The following is an 18,114-nucleotide window of genomic DNA, read 5'->3' as shown; positions in this document are numbered from 1 at the left end:
CCAGAGACGCGGCCGCGGGTACGCAGGCGTCCGGGCGCGGGGGGGCGGCAGCGCAGGGTCTCTCGTGAAATAGAGCGGTGTCTGCGTCTCGGGTTGGGGTGAACTGGGCCGTACTGGGTGCGCGCTGGGGAGGAGATAGGCTGTGAATGGGCCATGCTGGGGCTACTTGTGGCCCCCATTATCCCCCCCAACCCCAGACAAAGCGGAAGCTCCTGAAAAGTGACCGTTTATTGGAAGCAGACACAGGGGAGCTGCAGGACAAGCTGGGGACACCCCGGGGGGGGGCCGCAGAATGGGTCGGGGACACCCCAGGGGGGCCACAGGGCAGTCCAGGAGCACCCGGGAGGGGGGAGCGCGGTCCAGGGACACGCAGGGGGACCACAGGACGGGACAGGGACACCTGCGGGCGCCCCAACTAAAAACACCCACCTTAGAAAAAACAGCAAAAAACTCGGGCTGAGCCCCCCAAAGCCACTCCACACCCTTGTTGGGTGCGGGGGGGGGGGGGGGGGGGGGGCATGCAGGGGGACATATCCCTCCCCCCCCCAACATCCCCAAAGAAGAGGGGTGTGGGGGGTGAGCATCGCACCCCTTAGGGCATGACTGCCCCCAACCCTGTCCCCAGGGGGGCTGTAGGGGGGTGTGAGGTGATCCCTGGGGACAGGGGACACACACACGAGATGATGGGGGGGGCTATGTACAGGTAGGGGGGGGCGCCTTAGCTCCTGGGGGTCTCGCGCTCTTTGCTGTCCGTGTCCTCGGGGTAGGCGTGCCAGGTCAGCCGCTCCTCATAGAAAGCGATGACAATTTGGGGACACTTGAGGTTCGCCTCCTTCGCCAGCACCAGGTCAGCCTCGTCCGTGTCCTTCCTGGGGGGGAGGGCACATGAACAGGGGGGTCAGGGGGGCCTGGAGGGGACACAGAAGGTGTGACACACACCCCCCCCCCCCTCCACGGGGACAGGCTGGGTGGCCTCACCACTTCATCAGAAACATGAGGTCCCCGCAGGAGTCGGTGGCACCAATGATCTTCTCGGGCTCCAGCCCCCGCTCGAAGCCCCGGGCAATGTCATTGCTCTGCAGATTTGGGGGAAAAAAGGATTTTGGGGGGATAAGGTGGTGTGGGTACACTTGTGGGGGTACAGCCCCAGTCTGTAGTGGCTGGAGGTCACAGGGTTGGGGCCACCCTACCCAGGCTGGTGCCAGTGGGGGGTGGTGGCCCTTTTTGGTGGCACTGGGTGCCTGTCCCCATGGCTGGGTGTCCGTCCCAACCATGGTGGCACTGGGCACCCACCCCCACTGCAGTGGCACTGGGGGTCTGTCCCCATGGCTGGGGTCCTGTTCTCATCCCCATGTGCCCATTCCCGTTATGGGGGTGTTAGGTGCCCATCTACATCCCTGAGTGGCCGTCTCCATCCCTGGGTGGCCATCCCCATCATAGGGATGCTGGTTGCCTGTCCCCATCCCTGGGTGCCCGTCCCCACCCCTCGGTGCCCGTCCCTGTGGCGGGACCCTCCCTCACCTCCCTCTTCTTCTTGGCCTTGACGTCCTCCCCGCTGGCAGGCAGCCCTCCTTTCCTCTTGGCGCCCTCCGCCTTCTCCCGTGGCTTGTTCCCGTCACCCTCCTTCATCTTCTTATACTTCCTCATAAACTCCGAGATCAGCTCTGGGCAATCCAGGTTCTTCTCCGGCTCCCAAGTGTTGTGTTCCCTGTCACCCGATGACCACCACCACCACCATCATCATCATCATCATCATCATCCCCATCCCCGTCCCTGGCAATACTCACTCGGAGAAGCCCTTCCACTTGAGCAGGTACTCGGCCTGGCCCTTCACCACGCGCCGGTCCAGCACCTTCTCCACCACATACTCTTCCTCATCTCCCGAGGATGAGCTGTCGGCTGGCCGCTTGCTCCTCTTGCCCATAGCGCAGTGCCCACAGGTCCTGGGGGACACACAGGGGTGTTAAGGGGACCCCGCCACCCGCTGTCCCCCAACACCCTTAAAAACAAGAGATGGCGGTGAAGGAACCAGCACCTCCCAACGCAATTTCGGCTACAACCCCTAAAAGCGGCAGGGATGTAGTCACAGGGCAATGAGATTTGGGTTAAAATCCCAAAAAACTGGTGATTTAGGCATGGGGAAATTAAATTTGGGTTAACACCCCTAGAACTAGCAGGGATTTAGGCACCGTGAAATGAAATTTGGGTTAAAACCCCTAAAAAGTGGGTATTTAAGCATGGCAAAATGAAATTTGGGTTAAAATCCCTAAAAGCAGTGGCCATTTAGGCACAAGGAAATGAAATTTGGGTTAAAAGCCCTAAAACCAGCAGAGATTTAGGCACAGAGAAACATAATTTGGATTAAAACCCTAAAACCAGTGGGGATTTGTGCACTGGGAGATGAATTTGGGTTTAAACCCTTAAAAATTGGCTATTGAGGCACAGGGAACTGAAATTTGGAATAAACCCCCTACAAAATGTGGGGATTTGGGCACAGGGAGACATGTTGTTGGAGAAGCCCTCGTTCCCACCAATGTACAACACAGCGATGTAAACCTCAGCCCTATTTCAGGGGTCCACAGCCAGTTCCGAGGGGGTGCGGGGGGGGCACGCAACCCTACACTCCCCCTGCCGTTTTGGGGTGAGTTTGCTGTGGAACAACAAAGCCCCAGTGCCAGAAGCTCCCCAAAACCGCTTTTAGGGCAGGCAGCCAAAATACGGGTTTTTGAAACCCTGGGATTAGTGGTTTGGTTTTGGTTTTTTTTTTCAATTCAGCTCTAAAAAGCCCCAGCAGACCCTGAACCCCACTGTGTCCCGCCCCGGACCTCTCCCTGCTCCCCCCGACGTCTGCTGCCGAGACCGGTCACATGCACCGGCGAGGGTTTGGGCGTAAAAGGGGGATTTTAGGGGTAAAAGGGATGGATTTGGGAGTACGAGGAGCAGTTCTGGGTGTGAAATGGGCGGGGCGGGAGCCCCAGGCCACCGCATCCCTAAAATCGCGTGCGGGACGAGGAACAAAAGAAAAGCGCCGTTTTGAGGCGAAAAGTGCTGGTTTAGGGCAAAAAGCTCGGACTCGAGGCGGAAAAGAGCCGGCTGGAAGAAGGGAAGAGCCGGCACGGCCTCCCCTCCCCCAAGCACTGCGCGGACCCGGCCCGGTGCCGGTGTTCGGCGCTGCGTAAGGGCCCGGGCCGCGGGGGCGTGGCGAGCAGCGCGCCACCTCTCCCCATTGGCCGGCGACGCCGCCAAGTCCGCTCGCCAATTGGCCGAGAGCGCCGCCGCTCCCCATCGCCCCGCCCCGCCTCCCCCTCCCCCGCTGTTGGCCTGGCCGGCCGTCACTCCCGGCGCTGGCCCGCCCCTCCGCCGTCACCATTGGCCAAGCGTGATGCCGCCATTGGCCGGTGCGCCTGTCCATCCTGCCGGCGGGGCCCGCCCCCACCGTGCCCCCCATTCATCCGCCGACCGCCGCCGCTACCTGGGGCGGGGAGCGGCTCTGGCGCGGGCCCGTCCGCCGCGGTCTAGCCGCCCCTCCGAGCCGCCGCCGCTCCACGCTCCGCCCGCCAAAACCGCCCGCAGCGCGCAGGCGCCGCTGGTCCCACTTTGCGCATGCGTCCGCCCGCCTCCCTCCCGGCACCCCGCCGCCCCCCCTTCTCCCCGCTCCCCTTCCCCCCGCGTTGCGCATGCACCGAACCGGGTCCACCTCGGGCGCCGGCGGGCGACCGGCCCTTCCTCGCCGCCGCCGGGACTCGCCGCCGCGGCCTGCTGCTGCCGCCCGCCGCGCCGCGCCCGCCCGCCGCCTGGCCCGCCGCCGGGCAGCGCTGAGGGACGGCCACGCCCGCCAATCGGAACGGCAGCGCCGCGGTGCTAGCCAATAATAGGCAGGCACAAGGCGGGACCCCTAGAGAGGGAACCAATCGGAGGAGCGCCGAGGAGTCTCCGGGACGGAGCGGGAAAAGCTGCACGGGGCGGAGCCGTGGCGGCCTCACCCAATCCGTGAGGCGCGGGGGCGGGACCTTCCCCATTTTGGCCAACCGGCGGCGGCAACGCGGGCGGAGCGGCCAAGCGCTGCCAATGAGGCCGCACCGCTCGGGCCCGCCGCCCAATGGGAGGCGTCGCGGGGGCGCGTCGCGGGCGGTGCCGCCCAATGGGAGCAGCCGGGGGGCGGGCGGACGGCGGGGGCGGCGGAGTGAGGCAGCGGCGCTCGCGTCGCTCGGCCCCTTTCTGTGTCGGCGCCTCGCAGAGGGAGCATCGCGCGCTGAGCCGCCCGCCGCCCAGCCCGCCCAGCCCCGCGCCGCCGCCATGGCCAAGTCCGAGGTAAGCGCCGCTCCGCCACCTCGCCGGGCCCCGCCGTCGGCCCCCAGCGCCCGCCGCGGCCTTCCCGCCCCCGCCGCCCCGCTCGCCGCCGCCCGGCCCGAGCGCACTGCGCCTGCGCGGGCCTCCCGCCCGCTGCCCTCTGCGCAGGCGCGCTGGGTTCCAGCGACACCGGGGTGGCCCCCGCGGCGCATGCGCAGCCCGGCGCGCCCGCTTCCCCCCCCCCCCCCCCCCCCCCCCTTTCCCCTCCCGCCAAGCCTCCCCGCGCGCGCCGGGCCACGTGCACGCCTTTGTGCTCGGGTGGGCGATGGCGGCCGCGTTGCTTTCGCGCATGCGCAGGGCGGCCCGGCGGGGGGGTGGGGGGTGCGCGCACACACCGCCACCGCGAGACCCCATGGGTGGATGGGGGCTCGTGGGCCTCAGGGGGCTTGCGGCGCCAGGTCGGCCCCACAGATGGGGGCTGGGGGAGGGGGGACAAAAATGGGGCTAAGGGGCTGTCCAGGACTCAAAGGACCCCCGAGCCTCCTGAGGTGGAGCTGAGGAGGACTCGGGAGCCCGAGTGGCTCCACAGACGCGGCTGGGGTGGAGGGGGGGCAAAAATGTGGGCTGCGGGGTGCTCCTGGGTCTTTTAAATCCTGCAGAGCCCCACAGGTGGAGCTGGGAGACAAAGCAGCTCCACAGATGGGGGCTGGGAGGAGCGAAAATGGGGGCTGGAGGGGCTGGGGGACCTCAGGAGCCGAGGTGGCACCACAGATGGGGCTCAGGGGGTGGGGGGAAAAATGGGGGCTCAGGATCTTCTTAGGTCCTCAGTGACACTACAGATGGGGGCTGGGGGCTCAGGGGTCCTACATGGCCCCACAGTTGGGGCCTGGGAGATTTAGGGCCTCCTTGAGTCCTGGGCAGCCCCATAGATGAGGGCTGGCATGGGGTCTGGGCAGCCCCACAGGATGGCACTGAGGGTCTCAAGCCCTTGAAGGAAATAGCAGCCCCACAAATTGGGGCTGGGGGCTCACAGGGCCTGGTCAGCCCCATAAATGTAGGCTGGGGTCCCTAGGGTCTCCCTGGGGCTGGTGCAGTCCCACAGGTTAGTACTGGAGGTCTCAGGAGGGCTGGGTAAGCTCCATAGGTGGGGGCTGGGGGTATAGGGGTCTTTCTAGGGTGGGAGGGGGCAGGGGTAGTTGAGGGGAGGGGGCAGGGGATGGGACAGCCCCCTGGGGCTCTAGGAATGCGAGGAGGCCCCACAGAGGGGGTTTTGGGCTCAGGACAGATGTGATGGAGTGCAGTGGGTCCAGTGAGGTGGGGCTGGGGGTGATGGGGTCTCCGTAGAGCTGCAGGGGTGCAAGGCAGTCCCAGGGGGGTGGGAATTTTGGAGTGTCGGCATCTCCCTGGAGCTGGGAGAATGCAAATGGATCCCGTGTAGGAGGTTTGGGGGTGGCAGATTGTCTCTAGCTGGGGGGCATTTTGGGGTGTCAAGCCCCCCTCACTGCCTCTGTCACCCCCTTCCTGCAGTCTCCAAAGGAGCCTGAGCAGCTCCGCAAGCTCTTCATCGGCGGCCTCAGCTTTGAAACCACAGACGAGAGCCTCCGCAGCCACTTTGAGCAATGGGGCACCCTGACCGACTGCGTGGTAAGGCCCCCACCTCTCTGCCCCCAGCATTTCTGTTGAGGGGGTGACAGGCACCAGCTGTTGGTGACCTGCACTGGTGGGGTTTGAGGTGTATCTGCGTACCAAGGAGAGTGGCTGCAGGGATCAAGACGTGGAGGAGCTGAGGGAGAAAGAGCAGCACCCCCACAGAGAGGGAGCTGCTGCCGCCTGTGGGGGCTCCGTGCTGCAGCCTGACGTGTCTCTGTCCTCCCAGGTGATGAGGGACCCAAACACCAAACGTTCACGAGGCTTTGGCTTCGTCACATACTCCTCCGTGGAAGAAGTGGACGCTGCCATGAATGCCCGGCCACACAAAGTGGACGGCAGAGTTGTTGAACCAAAGAGGGCCGTATCCAGAGAGGTAGGGGGGAGCCCTGAGGGGCAGCGGGCTCAGACCTCACCGGATGGGGCTGGCAGAGTCCAGGACCCGTTTGGGGGGCGGATGGGGGGCTCCTGTGACCCCCAAGCCCATGCTGCCGTATTCCTGCAGGATTCCCAGCGGCCCGGGGCCCACCTCACAGTCAAGAAGATCTTTGTGGGCGGCATCAAGGAGGACACGGAGGAGCATCACTTGAGAGACTATTTTGGCCAATATGGCAAAATTGAAGTCATAGAGATCATGACGGATCGCGGCAGCGGCAAGAAGAGGGGCTTCGCCTTCGTCACCTTTGATGACCATGACTCCGTCGACAAGATAGTCAGTAAGTCCAGTGTATGCAGAAAAGAGGGGGGCATCTGGCTTTGTGCCCTCATCCCCTGAATCTCGCCCCACTCCCTCCCTGCAGTTCAGAAATACCACACTGTGAACGGGCACAACTGCGAGGTGAGGAAAGCCCTCTCGAAGCAGGAGATGGCCAGCGCCTCAGCCAGCCAGAGAGGTGAGCACGCGGCTCAGCCCCCAGCTCCCACCTGCCCCAAGCTGCCGCTAGACCTCGCTGCCTGTGCTGTTCCTAAAGGCTGTCCCCCCCCTCCGCCCCCTCTCCTAGGCCGCAGCGGTTCTGGGAATTTCGGCGGCGGCCGCGGAGGTGGATTCGGCGGTAACGACAACTTCAGTCGCGGTGGCAACTTCGGCGGCCGTGGTAAGTGGTTCAGCGGGACCCGTCCGGCTGCCAGCCCCAAGGGACGCCGCCGGCTCGAGACGCAGCTCAAAACCTAGCCCAAACGCCGCCGCCGCTCCGGCTGCCACCGCTCCGGCTCCCGGCCCCCCTCGGCCCAGCCAGAGCACCGCTCCTCCTCCCTCCACGCCGGGATTTCGGCACCCCGAACTTTTCTCTCCGGCAGCTCTAAACCGCCCGGCCCCGCGTGGACGGATTGAACCACAACGGTTTGTTCTTTTCAGGTGGGTTTGGTGGCAGCCGCGGTGGCGGTTATGGCGGCGGCGGAGACGGCTATAATGGATTTGGCAATGACGGTAAGGCCAGAGCGGGATTTCTCCGACGGGCAGCGGCCAACGCGCCCAGCCGCTCGCCGAGGACGCCAGCCGGCCCCGTGGCCCGGCCCAGACAGCGGACGCAGCCCACCGCCCTGCCGAACCCGGAGCCTGGCCCCCACGCGCCCGCCGGGGCGGCCCTTGGAGCTCAGCGCCCTCCTTCCTCTCCCCCAGGTTACGGCGGCAGCGGCCCCGGCTATTCCGGCGGCAACCGGGGCTACGGCGGTAGCAGCACCTATGATGGCTATAATAACGGCGGGGGGGGCTTTGGCGGCGGCAGCGGAGGACGGCGTCCTGCCCGGGGACCCGCGCTTGCCGTGCGGAATGGCCTTTCTGAAGCAGGCACAGGTGAGATCCCTGGCCCCTGAAATCCCCTCTTGGCCGTGGGGTGCCTCTGGGCTCCCAGTTAACCCCCGCTCCTCAGCCTCTGGGCTCCCAGTGCCTTTGGGCTCCCTGCTAAACCCCACTCTTGACAGTGGGGTGCATACAGACTCCCAATTAAACCCCCCCTGCACCCTTGGGTGCCTCTGGGCTCCCAGTTAGCCCCTCCCCGGCCTCCAGGCTCCTTGTTAAATCCTTTCTCTGGCTGTGGGGTGCCCCCTGCCTCCCCATTAAATACCCCACAACTTGGGGACCCCCAGGTTCCCTCTTGAATCACCCCAAGGCTCCTGGGTGCTTCTGGGCTCCCTGTTAAACCCCTATAACTATGGGTTACCTCTAGGCTGTCCACTAAAACCCCCAAGCTCCTAAATGCTTCCAGGCTGCCTTTTAAACCCCCTCTTGCTTCTGGGCTCCCCATTAAAGCGCCCCCCAGCCATTGGATGCCTCTGGGCTCCCCATTAACCCCTTCAGACACTCACCGCCTGCACCCCCCCTGCTGCTGCCACCTTCCCTGCACTGACCCTGCCTCTCTCTCTCCCCCCCCACCAGGCAGCAACTTCGGCGGTGGGGGGAACTACAACGATTTTGGCAGTTACAACAACCAGTCATCCAATTTTGGCCCCATGAAGGGGGGCAACTTCGGGGGCAGGAGCTCGGGGCCATATGGTGGCGGTAAGTCCCCGAGGGGGGTTGTGTGCAGCCCCCGAAGGTGCTTAGTGCCCTGCTGGAATGTTCTCTAACCCTCCCCTCTCGCAGGCGGCTACGGCAGCTCGAGCGGCGGCGGCAGCTATGGTGGCGGCAGGAGGTTTTAACACCCAGGTAAGGGCGTCCGCCATGAAGCAGGCAAGCTGTTCTGGCAGCAGCTGATGAAGTTTAGCAGAGAAATTTCAAAAAAAAAAAAAGGGCAAGACCTTTTGAGAGAGGGGGGACCTTTTGAGAGAGGGAGGAGATTTTAGAGAAACCATGAGAGGGAGGGATAAAATTTTAGAGAAATCTTGAGAGGGAGGAAATCTTAGAGAAATTTTTGAGAGGGAGAGAATTTAGAGACGTTTTGAGAGGGAGAGAATTTAGAGATGTTTTGAGAGAGGGAGAGAATTGAAGAGAGGGAGCAAATTTGACAGAACAAGTTTTGGGAGAGGGAGAGAACAAATCTGGGGAGGAGAAATTTTGGGAGAGGAGAAATTTAAAAAGAAAAAATGTCCAGGAGGGAATCAAGAGAAATTTGTAGAAGAGAAACTTTAGAGAAATTTTTAAGAAAGATTAAGATAAAAAAAAAAAAGCTGCCCAACACCCTCGAAGTGGCAGCTGGAGCGGGGCTGTTTAGATTAACTTTATTCCATATTATTCAACAGGAAACAAAGCTTAGCGGGAGAGGCGAGCCAGAGAAGGGACAGGGAAGCTGCAGGTTACACCAGTTGTGAACTCGCCCACTCACAGCTGTGGCGGGGGGTGGCTGCTCCATGAAGACGTGTGTTAGACAGAAGTCTCCTTTGCGAAACAGGACTGTGTTTGTGACTAATTGTACAACAGGTTATTTTAGTTTTCTGTGCCGTGGAAGCATTCCGACGAGGCCTCCCGGGAGCCTCGGTTTTATTTGCGCGCCCGTGCTGTCGATCGCTAACTGTAACACAACATGACGCTAAATAAATGTGTCTTTTTTTTTTTTTTAATTATTTTTTTTATATACATATATTTACATTTCTCACCTCTACGCCACTCTGGTGTCAGCTGCTGTGGGGCACAGCCTGTCCCTGCCCACTCCATGCCCAGCACAGTCTAGCTCAGGCTCTTCCCTCCCACCACCACCTCCCCACACACGTACCCCCAGCCCCATTTTTGCCCTTCATGGGCCCCGTAACCCCCCATTTCAGGCTCGGCTGCCCCCTCCTTGTCCCTGGGGTGTCCCCTTGGCGTTGGCTCCCCCAAGCTCTCCCCCCTCGCAGCACCGCAGAGCGCAGGGCAGGGACGCTGTAGGTAAGAGCAGCTTCTGTGTGTGTGTGTGTCCCCATGTCCCTGTCCCCTCCCAGGCCCCCTGCCAGGTCACTAATGCCTGCCTTCACTTTTGTAGGAGCTGCCGGCAAAGGGAGAGGAGCCTGCGGGCCACTGGCAGAGGTGAGCAGGATACACACACACAACGGGGGGTGTGAGGGGACACATATGACAGTTCTGGGGCCAGGGCTGCCCCCCCTCATGGCTTTCCCCTTCCTTGCAGCACCTGTGGAAGCCTGTTACCACCTGGGAGGTGTCACTGCCACAGGTCAGGGACCTTGTAAATAAAAAAAGGGTATTTTTGTAAGTGTGTCCTGTCCTGTGGGGTGGGATAGGGTTGGAGGACAGTATGGAACTGGGACGGGACAGGGATGGGGATAGAGGGGACAGCGATGGGGAAGAGATGGAGACAGAGGCGACAGGTGGGAAGGGGATGGAGGTGGAGCGGACGAGTGGGGAAGAGATGGAGGGGACAGGATGGTGTCAGGGGACAGTGATAGGGAAGGGATGACGACGACAGGATAGGGATAGGGAATAGTAATAGGGACAAGCATGGGGAAGTAAGTGATGGAGACTGAGGGGACAAAGGTGGAGGGGATGGAGTGTTTGGGGAGAGGGTGGCACTGGGGAGGTGACTGCTGGGGCACCTCGGGTCTGGGGGAATATGGTCTTGGGGACACCAGGACTGGGGCACCACAGGGAAGGTGAGAGCCACATGTCACCCTGCAGTGACAGGGACAGGAGGTGGCATGGGGCTGATGGGTACATGGCACCCCAGGGCAGAATGGAGTAATGGGGATGCCTCATTTGGGTCAAGGGAGGTGATGCGGGGACACCTCCTTGCCTTGGGCGGATGGACAAGGAGGGGAGGTGGCAGTAAGGTGTCACCCCAGGGCGCTGGGGCAGGAGGTAATGAGTGACACAGGCAACACGGTGGCTGGCCCCTCCTCAAACGGTTTATTGCCTCTACAGGGGTGTCACCTGCAGCTGGGGAGGCCGAGTGCCCTGGGAGGCAATAGGGATGCCCCCTGGGACGGGGGGTGGGTGGGTGGGTGGGTGTAGGACCCTGGGTGCATCCTTGGGCTCGGTGGGGCTGTGGGAGAACCGAAGGGTCCCCCTGGGCTCGTGGAGGCGGGGGGGAGGGTGTGTGCAGGATGGCACCCAAGCCCCCCTCGCTCCCTGTTGGATACAGGACCCCGCCTCACTCCCCCAGCCCGGGGCTCTCCAGGCTGAGCTCCCCGTCGGGCGCCAGGCGCAGCCCAAAGCACTCGGGGGGCAGCGGGTTGCCGGCGCCATCCCTCAGCGCCCCCAGCACCTGGGCTGAGACGTGGGCCAGGTCGCGGCGCAGGGCCCCCAGCGCCCGCTCCGCCTGCCCCCGCACCCGCAGTAGCCGCTCCCGCTCCTGGCCCAGGCTGCCCAGCTCAGCCTGCAGCTGTGCGATGGCCTCCAGCTTCCGCCGGCGGCACTTCTGCGCCGCCACCTTGTTCTTGCCGCGGCGGCGGATGTCCCGCGCCAGCGCCAGCTCCGGCCCCGACAGCCGTGCCCGCCCCAGCAGCGCGTTGAAGTCCTCCACGGGCAGGTTGACAATGGCCTCGGGGCCGATGGGCAGTGCCAGGGCTGAGGCCCGCCGGGCATCCCGGCGAGCGGCTGGGTGGGCAGGCGGCTCGGCCGGGAACGATGTCGGTAGGGGTGGGGTGGGGAAAGGCGGGGGGAATGGGGGTGCGAAGGGGGGGCGGGGGGAGGGCGTGGGGAGGTGGGGGTGGGAGGGGGGTGTAAGGGGACGGGGGTGGGACCGAGCAGAAGGGGGAGGGGTCGATGGGGGTGTCTGCCACCATGTCCAGGCCCTGTGGGGGGAGAGGGAGGGCGTGATGGGGGGCGGTGGGTGGAGGGATGGGGGTGGGGCGTACAATGGGGGTCTCCCAGGAGGAGGTGGGTGCCATGGAGGGAGGGTCTCCCAGGGAAGTGGGTGCAGTAGGGGGGCTTGCAGCAGGGGTCTCCCAGGGGAAGGTGGATGCCATGGGGGGGGTACAATGGGGGTCTCCTGAGGAAGGGGGCTGCAGTGGGATGGGGTCTGGGGGAGCTGGGTGCTATGGGGGGGGGGGGTCTCCCAGGGGAAGGTGGGTACCATGGGGGGTTTCTCCGTGGGCGCGGTGGGAGCGGCCCTCGGGCTGGACAGGGGTCCCGGGGAGGGGGCGGGGCGGCGCGCGCACCTGGAGCTCGCTGAGGGAGAGGATCTCCTGCCACGTGAGCTCCACCTCGGCCGGGCCGGGCGGGGGCGGGGCCAGGGACAGGCCCCGCCCACCCGCTTCCCCGAGCGCCGCCAGCGCCTACGGGACACGGGCCCTTGCTGGCGCTGATTGGCTGCGGGCGGGCGCTGGCCCCGCCCCGTCCCCCCCACACCCCCCCACCCCCCATCCCCGGGATCCTGGAGCCCCATCACCCCCCCTTCGAGTCCCGGTAGCCGCCGCGACCATCCCCAGACACCCCCCATCCCCCGAGACGCCCTCAGGCTCCCCATGGACCCCCCAGACACCTTCAGCCCCCTGTGACCACCCCCTCCCTGTGACCACCAAGGCACACACCACCCCCCCGCCCAGAACGCCAGGTCCCTTCCCCTGCCCCAGCTCCCCGCCCCCCGCCCCCCCCCCCCCCCCCCCCCGGCTCACCTCGGGGTCCCCCATGCCGGAGCCGCAGCAGTCGCCGCTGCCTCCTGCCACCCCAGATAACGGGTTATCACCGGGGAGGGGGGGGGACCCACTGCCCCATCATCCCTGTCGCAGGGCACCCGGGTCCCTTCCGGCTCCCAGTTCTGCTTTCGGGGTGCAGCGGGGGACAGGGTGGGGCGTGGGGAGTCCCCCACATTGGGGGGGAATGTCCCCAACCCATGGGCCCCCCTCCCGGGCACCACCCACCTTGCGCCACCCCGTTGCCCAACGCTAGGACGTTGCACAAGGACCAACGGATGTGTGTGTCCCCCCTGTGGGCAGCTGGCTGTCACCCACCCCATGTCACCCCCCCATCACCCTTAACACAGCGCCCAGGGCTCCCCGCAATGACATTGCAGGGCCCTGGAGGCAGGGGTTGGGTGAGGGTGCCCCCCTCACCCCCTACCCCCCCTCCTTGCCGCAGCCGTTGGGGCTGTTTCCGGCTGGGGCTGGGTGCCAGCACCCCACAGGAGCTTGGCACCCTGCCCACATCTGCCTGCACCCTGCCTGCATCTGCCTGTCTCCTGCCTGCCCTGCTCCCTGCCTGCCCCGCACCATGCCTGTGCCCTGCCTACCCTGCTCCCTGCCTCCATCTGCCTGCGCCCTGCCTGCACCCTGCCTGCCCTGCACCCTGCTTGCACCTGCACACACACCTGGGCACATGTGAGCACCAGCACCCCGACCCCTGAGCACACTCCTGCCCAAGCGCAGGTGAGCTCCCTCCCGGACACACGCACCGATCCTGTGGTCCTCAGGCACATGGCACTGGCACACCAACACACGGGCATCTGTGTGCTCTGGTGCCCTGGCTCCCTCTGTGGGCATGTGTGTGCTGATACCCCAATCCCTGGGCACACGTGCACAAGCACCAACACACAGCACCTACATGCAGTGGCACATGCCTGCTCTCTCCTTGAACACATATGCAGCAGTTCCTGGCATGCACTAATACCGCTCAGTGCATGTGTGTGCACCAACACCCCAGGCCCTGGGAACATATGTGTGCTGATAGCCAAGCACCCACAGGCACCAGCACCCCGACCCCTGGGCACGCACGGCTACCAACACAAGCATGAACACACTGACACATGGCCCATCCCATGCAACACACATGCACCGATACCCCAGTTCCTGCGCACACACATGCATCAGCACATGCACAAACATACAACATGTGGGCACAAGCTTTCTCTGGTGCCCTGGCACGTGTGTGCACCCCCCCCCAAACACACTTGTGCACTGATACCATGACCCTTGGGCACATGTGTGCACCAACACCCCTGGGCTCATGTGTAACACACACACACCCCCCAACACACAGGCACACATGTACTCCCTCCCTGTACAACATGTGTGCACCAATACCCCAATCCCTGGGCACATGCCAACACGTGCCTCATCCCTGCCTCCCACCCCCATTGCACGCGCATGTGCCCCCCGTGGCAGGACCCACCTGGTGCCCTGTGCTCAGGGCAGGGCCGTGGGACACGGAAATGCGACGTGGGGACGCAGGGACACAGGCCAGTCCGTGGCAGTGCCAGCCCCCAGCGCAGCCGCACGTGGGTGCCCGCCCTAGGGACACTGGGGACAAAGAGGGGGGGGGACAGGAACCCGGGAGGGAAGTAGAGGGGGGGGGGAGAAGGACAGGGGACTTGGGGGCAGGATGAGAGGCACGGGGTTGGAGACTTGGGGACACAAAAGGAGGGACATGTATGGCTTGACAAGTACAAGGGGACACAGGGACAGGGATGGGGACACAACTGGGTCCAGGGGAGCAGGGAGTGGGGGCAGTGACAGGAACCCGCCTGCGGTGTCCCGGGGTGGGGCACGGGGTGTGTGTGGCGGGGGGACACAGGGGGACACACTGGAGACACGGAGGGGCTGTGGGGGATAAAGGGGAGGCCACACTGGGGACGAGGTGGGGAGGCAGGGCACACCCCCCCCCCCCCCCCGGCATCGCTATCGACGGGATCCAGTGCATCCGGGTGGCCCCCGTGCCCTCCCCCCCACAGCTCCTGCCCCTCGCCTGGCCTCCCTGCGATCCCATGGCCCCCAGCCCCTCTGTCCCCTGTGCCCCTCGCGCGTGTTCCCAGTGTCCTACTCACATCCCCCATGTCCCCCCTCGGTCCTTCTGTGTCCCCCCCGTGTCGTCCCCCCCCGTCCACTCATGTCCCCCCCGTGTCCCTTCCCGACCCCAGAGAGGCCAAAGGTCACAAGTCATCCCGCCCATTAGGGGCTCGTGACCCTATTAGGGGTGTGGCCATGGACTTCCGGCCACGTGTCTGGCAAACCGACCAATCACGGGATGAGCCCGGCAAAGGGGTGACGTCAGCGCTTCCCTTGTCACCATGGGAACTGCCCCGCCCCCTCGGCTTCCGGGAGTGCGGCGTGGCAGTGACGGACGGTATGTGTCTCTAATCAGCGACCGCCTCGGGAAGGGCGGGAAAGACCAGTCCGCCCTCCGCCCGCAGCCGCTCAACGATTGGTCTGATCCGGCCCAGGCTCGTCCAGTCAGGCCGGAGAGGCGGTGCCCGGCAGCGTGATTGGCAGCCAAGCAGCCAATGAACGGCGGCCCCTCTTCCGGCTCCACGTCGGCAGCGGCGAGCGCAAAATGGAGGCGCTGATCCTGGTACGGGGCGCCGGGGCCGGGGCCGGGGCCGGGGCCGGGGCCGGGGCCGGGGCCGGGGGCGGGGGCCAGAGCCGCGGCCAGGGGGCGGGCGGGGCCGTGGCCGGGGCGGGCAATGATGGGTAAGGGGGGGGGCCGGGGAGCACCGGGTAAGTGTGGGTGCCAGTGGGGGGGGCAGTGGGTGAATCGGAGGGGCCAGTGCGGTACGTGGGGGGGTGAGTGGGGGGGACACAGGGGTAAATGGGGGGGGGGTGAAGGGGGGGGACACAGGGGTAAATGGGGGGGGTGAATGGGGGGGGGCAGTCAGAGGGTCAGTGGGGGGCGCCATGCAGTAACTGGGGACTAAGTGGGGGGCTCCTCCCCGCCCGTGGGCGTGGCAGTGCACACACACCCCCCGCCCCCGTGGTGGCCTTGTCCTGCCTCGGGGGTGACAACTCGCAGGGTGGCACCGGGGTAACGAACCCCACGGGGACCTGCTGGGGCTGGCCGTGGCCACTGGGGGTGGCTGTCAGTGGTCATCGGTGGTGGCTGGTGGCGACCATTGGTGGTGGCTTTGGTGGCCATCGGTGGTGGCCGGTTGTGGCCTAGCAGCGCCCGGGGCGAGGTTCTGTCCTACACTCCGGCTGTGGCTACAGGCAGTCAGTGCATCACAGAACTTGGTCCCGGGAGCTTGGGAGCACCCGGATCGACAGGGACACAGGGACAGGGATGGGGACAGAGGTGGGGGCAGGGACTCCCCAGCCTGGCCTTGCAGCAGCCACCGCCCAGGACCCCCTGACCGGGACAGGGGTGCTGGGCACACTTTTTCCCAATGTCCTTAGTGCCATCGAGGCAGTGTTTGGACAAGGGGGGTGTTGTGGTGCCACAGGTGTTCCCCCTGCTGGGCTGGGGGTGTCCATGTCCCTGGGAACGGGGTGGCAGCGAGATGATGGAGGCTGTGTCCCCGCAGGAGCCGTCCCTCTACACCGTCAAAGCCGTCATCATCCTGGACAATGATGGTGACCGGCTCTTCGCCAAGGTGAGGGGCCGAGGGGGTGATGGTGACATGTGGACTGTGGGGATGGGGGCAGTGTGGGGATGCCACCCAGGGAGACATGGGGACGGGGGGCACCAGTGTGGGGACACTTGGTGGCACTGGGAGGGCTGGGATGCAATACAGGGCAGGGACATGGAGGCTGTTGGGGTGTCACATGGCATGGACGGGGGGACGTTTGGTGGCACAGGGCAGGGACAGGGGCATGGGGACAGGGTTGGTGGCCTACAGCAGGTTGTGGGGGCTCCTTGGGGCTGGGGTGGGTGGCCCAGGTCCCCATGCACTGCTGTCCTTGCAGTACTACGATGACACGTACCCCAGTGCCAAGGAGCAGAAAGCCTTTGAAAAGAACATCTTCAACAAGACCCACCGCACCGACCAGTGCGTGTTTTCGGGATGGAGATGTGTGTCCCCTGCGGGGGGCTGCCAGCCCCATGTGGACAGCAGGGCTGTGCAGGGGGGGCCTGCAGGGGTGACGCCAGGCTGTGCCCACAGGTGAGATCGCGCTGCTCGAGGGGCTCACTGTGGTCTACAAGAGCAGCATCGACCTCTACTTCTACGTCATCGGCAGCTCCCATGAGAACGAGGTGGATGGGGGCACCCAGGGATGCTGGGGGGGGGCACCCAGGGATGCTGGGGGGGGCACCCAGGGATGCTGGGGGGGGGGCACCCAGGGGTGGCAGAGGACACACACCCAGAGGTGGTGGGTCAGGGACACTGGGGTGGCAGGGTGTGTGTGACATGGAGGAGTAACAGGATGGGAGGGTGGGGGCTGTACCAGGTACACCCAGAAAGGTCCTGGGGCAGGGAGGGGACACAGAAGGTGGCATCAGGTGTGAGGGGCCACCTCAAGGTGCCCGTCAGGCAGTGCCACCATGTGACCCCACTGTCCCCCAGCTGATGCTCACGGCTGTCCTCAACTGCCTCTTCGACTCACTCAGCCAGATGCTGCGGTACGATGGGTACGGGGTGGGGGGGCACCCGGGGGTTCCTGAGGGGCACCCATGGTCCTAGGGGCTGGTATACGGTGTCCTGGGGGGGACCCATATTTCTGGGGGGGACCCATATTTCTGGAGAGGCACCCATGGCCCCAGGGAGCTCTAGTGGGCTCCGGTATGGGTCGGGGGGACGCAGCAGGGACATCCTGGGGAGGCCCAGCAGGCACTTCAGGGGGTCCTGGGTGCCTGGGGGGGGTGGGGGGTGGCTCTGGGTGCTGAGCAGGCAGAGCCCCCCCAGGAAGAACGTGGAGAAGCGAGCACTGCTGGAGAACATGGAGGGGCTCTTCCTGGCCGTGGACGAGATCGTGGATGGCGGGTGAGTGTCTGTGTGCTCCCTGCTAGGGTCTGTTGTCCCCTCCAGGGACCCTGGGGAAGGGGTGCTGGGTGCTAACAGGTCTCTGTTTCCCCCACCAGCGTTGTCCTGGAGAGTGACCCCCAGCAAGTGGTACATCGCGTGGCTGTGCGGGTACGGGGGGCACACGGAGGCTGGGTGGGGGTGCACAGTGAGGAACGGGGAGATGATGAGGGGGCAGTAGGTGCCCCACTCCTGCCCTGGTCACCCACCTCTATGTGTTGCAGGGTGAGGACGTGCCCCTCACGGAGCAGACGGTGTCACAGGTAGGACCTGACCCCTCCAGGGCTGGCAGTGCCCCCCTCCCACCTCTAAGCCCCCCAACCAGGGCAGCTGCCTAGTCCTCAAGAGCCACCTGGATGCCCCTGGCCCCTCCCCAACATCCCAGTGACTCCCCCCTTCCCAGGACAGCTCCCCACATCCCCTCTCCCTACCCTGGTACCTATGGGTGCTGCTGGGCCCCGCCAGCACCCATGGGTGCCCCACACTCGATGCTGCCACCCTCCTCCACAGGTGCTGCAGTCAGCAAAGGAGCAGATCAAGTGGTCGCTGCTGCGCTAGCGTGGCCCCCCGTGGTCCCCCAACATGCCATTTCCCCCCAGTAACTCCTGTCTGCCGCCTCGTCTCTCCCTGCGCCACCCCAGTCTGT

The 18,114-nt window shown here is 64.9% G+C and overlaps 4 protein-coding genes across 14 annotated transcripts; 2 read left to right on the top strand and 2 right to left on the bottom strand.

Annotated features, from left to right (window-relative positions):
• Positions 1-213: 213 nt before the first annotated feature.
• CBX5 (chromobox 5) lies at positions 214-3,898 on the bottom strand. Of its 4 annotated transcripts, none has more exons than XM_056322275.1 (5): positions 3,684-3,898; positions 1,788-1,943; positions 1,522-1,708; positions 979-1,076; positions 214-869 (listed from the first exon to the last, which is right to left on the bottom strand). In XM_056322275.1, the coding sequence occupies exons 2-5, from the start codon at positions 1,922-1,924 to the stop codon at positions 719-721; spliced, it is 573 nt and encodes a 190-aa protein (XP_056178250.1). In that variant the 5' UTR covers positions 1,925-1,943; positions 3,684-3,898; the 3' UTR covers positions 214-718. The 4 variants fall into 4 exon arrangements, with proteins under 4 accessions (XP_056178250.1, XP_056178248.1, XP_056178247.1 ...); XM_056322273.1 differs by having other exon boundaries at positions 3,689-3,897; XM_056322272.1 differs by having other exon boundaries at positions 3,698-3,895.
• A 253-nt stretch (positions 3,899-4,151) lies between these two features.
• Positions 4,152-10,058, top strand: HNRNPA1 (heterogeneous nuclear ribonucleoprotein A1). 7 transcript variants are annotated; one of them, XM_056322271.1, is made up of 12 exons: positions 4,152-4,311; positions 5,818-5,934; positions 6,167-6,313; positions 6,443-6,653; positions 6,738-6,830; positions 6,939-7,031; positions 7,292-7,363; positions 7,556-7,729; positions 8,312-8,471; positions 8,519-8,581; positions 9,831-9,874; positions 9,975-10,058. In XM_056322271.1, the coding sequence occupies exons 1-12, from the start codon at positions 4,297-4,299 to the stop codon at positions 10,037-10,039; spliced, it is 1,254 nt and encodes a 417-aa protein (XP_056178246.1). In that variant the 5' UTR covers positions 4,152-4,296; the 3' UTR covers positions 10,040-10,058. The 7 variants fall into 7 exon arrangements, 6 of the variants coding, with proteins under 6 accessions (XP_056178246.1, XP_056178242.1, XP_056178243.1 ...); XR_008819046.1 differs by having other exon boundaries at positions 4,153-4,311; positions 6,909-7,031; positions 8,312-8,434; XM_056322267.1 differs by having other exon boundaries at positions 4,153-4,311; positions 6,909-7,031; positions 8,312-8,434; positions 9,831-10,058.
• A 627-nt stretch (positions 10,059-10,685) lies between these two features.
• On the bottom strand, positions 10,686-12,432 carry NFE2 (nuclear factor, erythroid 2). Its single transcript, XM_056322567.1, has 4 exons — positions 12,418-12,432; positions 11,962-12,078; positions 11,545-11,595; positions 10,686-11,480 (listed from the first exon to the last, which is right to left on the bottom strand). Exons 1-4 carry the CDS (start codon positions 12,430-12,432, stop codon positions 10,953-10,955), a joined length of 711 nt encoding a protein of 236 aa, XP_056178542.1. The 3' UTR covers positions 10,686-10,952.
• Positions 12,433-14,894: 2,462 nt separating this feature from the next.
• COPZ1 (COPI coat complex subunit zeta 1) lies at positions 14,895-18,070 on the top strand. Of its 2 annotated transcripts, XM_056322483.1 has the most exons (9): positions 14,895-15,085; positions 16,032-16,100; positions 16,414-16,500; positions 16,616-16,702; positions 17,013-17,068; positions 17,352-17,429; positions 17,528-17,579; positions 17,693-17,731; positions 17,979-18,070. In XM_056322483.1, the coding sequence occupies exons 1-9, from the start codon at positions 15,068-15,070 to the stop codon at positions 18,024-18,026; spliced, it is 534 nt and encodes a 177-aa protein (XP_056178458.1). In that variant the 5' UTR covers positions 14,895-15,067; the 3' UTR covers positions 18,027-18,070. The 2 variants fall into 2 exon arrangements, with proteins under 2 accessions (XP_056178458.1, XP_056178457.1); XM_056322482.1 differs by lacking the exon at positions 14,895-15,085 and having other exon boundaries at positions 15,996-16,100.
• The last annotated feature ends 44 nt before the right edge of the window (positions 18,071-18,114 follow it).

Source organism: Falco biarmicus, chromosome 19, assembly GCF_023638135.1.
Source record: "Falco biarmicus isolate bFalBia1 chromosome 19, bFalBia1.pri, whole genome shotgun sequence".
NCBI lineage: Eukaryota > Metazoa > Chordata > Aves > Falconiformes > Falconidae > Falco > Falco biarmicus.
The sequence above is the reverse complement of the archived record's forward strand: the minus strand, read 5'-3'. Positions and strand labels throughout refer to the sequence as shown.

Bases quoted from the DNA above. Each gene is read 5' to 3' on its own strand.
- CBX5 (XM_056322275.1), bottom strand. From the start codon at position 1,924: ATGGGCAAGAGGAGCAAGCGGCCAGCCGACAGCTCATCCTCGGGAGAT. The intron at 1,709-1,787 runs GTGAGTATTGCC...ATCGGGTGACAG, and splicing joins AAGTGGAAGGGCTTCTCCGA to GGAACACAACACTTGGGAGC. The intron at 870-978 runs GTGAGGCCACCC...CCTCCCCCCCAG, and splicing joins CTCATGTTTCTGATGAAGTG to GAAGGACACGGACGAGGCTG.
- HNRNPA1 (XM_056322271.1), top strand. The intron at 6,314-6,442 runs GTAGGGGGGAGC...GTATTCCTGCAG, and splicing joins AGAGGGCCGTATCCAGAGAG to GATTCCCAGCGGCCCGGGGC. The intron at 7,032-7,291 runs GTAAGTGGTTCA...TGTTCTTTTCAG, and splicing joins TGGCAACTTCGGCGGCCGTG to GTGGGTTTGGTGGCAGCCGC.
- NFE2 (XM_056322567.1), bottom strand. The intron at 11,596-11,961 runs GTGCGCGCGCCG...CTCCCCCCACAG, and splicing joins TCTCCCTCAGCGAGCTCCAG to GGCCTGGACATGGTGGCAGA. The intron at 11,481-11,544 runs GTCCCACCCCCG...TCCCCCCGCCCC, and splicing joins ACCCCTCCCCCTTCTGCTCG to CCCTTCGCACCCCCATTCCC.
- COPZ1 (XM_056322482.1), top strand. From the start codon at position 16,008: ATGATGGAGGCTGTGTCCCCGCAGGAGCCGTCCCTCTACACCGTCAAA. The intron at 17,069-17,351 runs GTACGATGGGTA...GAGCCCCCCCAG, and splicing joins TCACTCAGCCAGATGCTGCG to GAAGAACGTGGAGAAGCGAG. The intron at 17,430-17,527 runs GTGAGTGTCTGT...TTCCCCCACCAG, and splicing joins GACGAGATCGTGGATGGCGG to CGTTGTCCTGGAGAGTGACC.